Genomic DNA, 2,539 nt, shown 5'->3' with positions numbered 1-2,539 from the left:
TAATCTTGTTTTATGTCTTTCTATTTAATACCATGATCATTAGATTAAATATGTTAGACTAGTTTTCATAAGTGTTTAGTTTATCCTTTTTACTTATGTATAAATCTTGTTATTTATTTATTTGATAAATTGTTTCTTTACCTTCATATCTTTATTAGTTTTAGTTATTATTGTTAGTTACCCATCATATTAATTTAGTAATAGTAGTTGTTATAAAAATACTTATGTTGAATGTATTAGAGACACCATCTTTACTTCAATCTATGTTGATAGAAGAAACTTTAGTTGCATCATTAGCTCGAGTAATTAAAGAAACATCTCATTTATTAAGTCTAGTAAAACAATGAGATTACTAAGTAAATGGCTAGGCTAAATACTGTATTTAACATATAGTTTTAAATCATAAGCATTTGCATTTGCATTTCATATTTATTTATTGTTTAGTAACTTTATTTTATGAATATTATTCTCTCAAATAATATTAGTTTAGAGTATTTAGATTTACTTTTATTATTTGTTATTGATAATTAATCTTATAATAAGTGGCCTCATAGTTCCTTGAGAGATTGACCTCAAGGTGAATTTACCGCTTTACTATAGAAACGGTTCGTGGACTTGTGAGTACCAACTTAGACACATCATTATACAATATTCCATCATTGACACATATACCAAATAAAATGGAATTTGTGATAAAATTGATATTTATTGAAATTTGAGATGTTTCAATAGTGAGACATATTTTATTTGTTTTTAGTTAAATCCAAGTTACTTGAGTTGTTTTGGGTTGATATTGTTTATGCAAATATTATTAGTTTTTAACATATGAAATAGTTAGATAATTTAAATTATAATATAACAATATAAAAAAAATTTAAAACTTTTTTATCAAAAAATTCAAAAATCATAATTTAATCCATATTTTGTATCATTATTTCAATAATTATGAAAACTGTTCCCTACTTTCAACCAATAACTATATAAAATCGTTCTAGAGCAAACACATACGTCAATTGGGTGGTTATTATTATTTCAAAAAATAACTTCAAAAACGCAGATAATTGACACAAGCAAAAAGTATATCAAGATGAATCACATGTAACAAACTCCAATCAGATTCTTGACACCGAATTTATTGAGAAGTAGTAGATAAGAAAGGTACTTATGAAAATTGAGTATTCTTCTATCTTAATTTATGCTTACTAACATGATTTAATGATTATTATATTAGTGGATTTATATTTATTTCATTCATGATAATTTTTAAAATTTATGATCAAATCAATACGGTTAATGCTTATTTAGGATTTCATATATTCTGGTGTTGCTGTATTTTCAAAATTCTTACAAATGGAATTTAGAGACAAGGGTGTTAAGTCTGATATGCTAATTCCAACAATGCAAGAAAGTGATAATGATATGATCGATCAGAAAATTAGAGATGACTCAGTCATGGGAGAACCATATGATAAAAACAGAGATACCAATACTAGCATTGGAGAAAATCAACAAGTGCAGCTAGATGGAAAAATGAACTACTGTCGCTTATCTGTTGAGGATGTTAAGTCAATGATATTTCAAAACTGTGATGCGGCGGAAGCATTTTACCGTGCATATGCTAAATATAATGGATTTAGGATAAGAAAACATGACTTGAGGAAATTATCTAAAGAAAATATTATGATGTGTAAATGGGTATGTTGTAAAGAAGGAAAAAGAGATACAAAATGGTATGATTTGAAAGAACAAAAGCATAGACCACGTGTAGAGACAAGAGAAAATTGCAAGGTATTATTTAGGGTCAAATTTCATCAAGTCACTGTTGAATGTGTGGTAATAGCTTTTGTAAAGAAGCATATGCATATTCTAGTTCCACCTTCTCAAGTTCATTTTTTGGCTGCTGATCGACCAATCAAAGAAGCTGATAAAGTACAAGCAAAGTCTATACATATGGTTAGGGTGAGAACAAATAAAATCATTGATTTAGTTTCTTATCAATTAGGTGGCTACTATAATATGGGTTTCACTGAAAAGAATATGTATAATTACATAGATTTAGAGCAAAGATGAGGTTCTTGGTGGAGATGCTCAACGAACACTTATCTACTTTGAGGGTAAGCTACTTATGACCTTGGTTTCCTTTTCAAATATGACGTTGGTGAAGAAAAGAGAGTTAGTAAAATATTTTGGTCAGACTCCACAGGTAGGACTGGTTATGCATATTTTGATAATGTGTTGGCATTTGACTCTTCATATAAAAAAATATTTATAATATGCCTTTGGTGGTGCTTATTGGAGTCAACCATCATCTTCAGTCTATTGTGTATAGGTATTGCATTAATTGAAGATGAAACCACAAATTGATACATATGGCTTCTTAAGGTGTTTCTTATTTGCATGTCCAGTAAGATGCCATTGAGTGTTGTGACAAATGGTGATTAGGTAATGCATGGTGCCATTGACATAGTATTTTCAAATGCAACTCACAGGTTATGTGCATGGCATTTAGCAAGAAATGCAATACGTAATGTCTCAAATG

At 28.5% G+C, this 2,539-nt stretch overlaps 1 protein-coding gene across 1 annotated transcript; it reads left to right on the top strand.

Moving 5' to 3' along the window:
• Nucleotides 1–1,350: 1,350 nt before the first annotated feature.
• Nucleotides 1,351–2,070, top strand: LOC125370852 (protein FAR1-RELATED SEQUENCE 5-like). The gene has a single exon (XM_048377868.1). It carries the CDS (start codon nt 1,351–1,353, stop codon nt 2,068–2,070), a length of 720 nt encoding a protein of 239 aa, XP_048233825.1.
• The last annotated feature ends 469 nt before the right edge of the window (nt 2,071–2,539 follow it).

The sequence above is a fragment of the Ricinus communis genome, chromosome 8 (genome assembly GCF_019578655.1).
Source record: "Ricinus communis isolate WT05 ecotype wild-type chromosome 8, ASM1957865v1, whole genome shotgun sequence".
Classification (NCBI taxonomy): Eukaryota; Viridiplantae; Streptophyta; class Magnoliopsida; order Malpighiales; family Euphorbiaceae; genus Ricinus; species Ricinus communis.
The sequence above is the reverse complement of the archived record's forward strand: the minus strand, read 5'-3'. Positions and strand labels throughout refer to the sequence as shown.

Bases quoted from the DNA above. Each gene is read 5' to 3' on its own strand.
- LOC125370852 (XM_048377868.1), top strand. From the start codon at position 1,351: ATGGAATTTAGAGACAAGGGTGTTAAGTCTGATATGCTAATTCCAACA.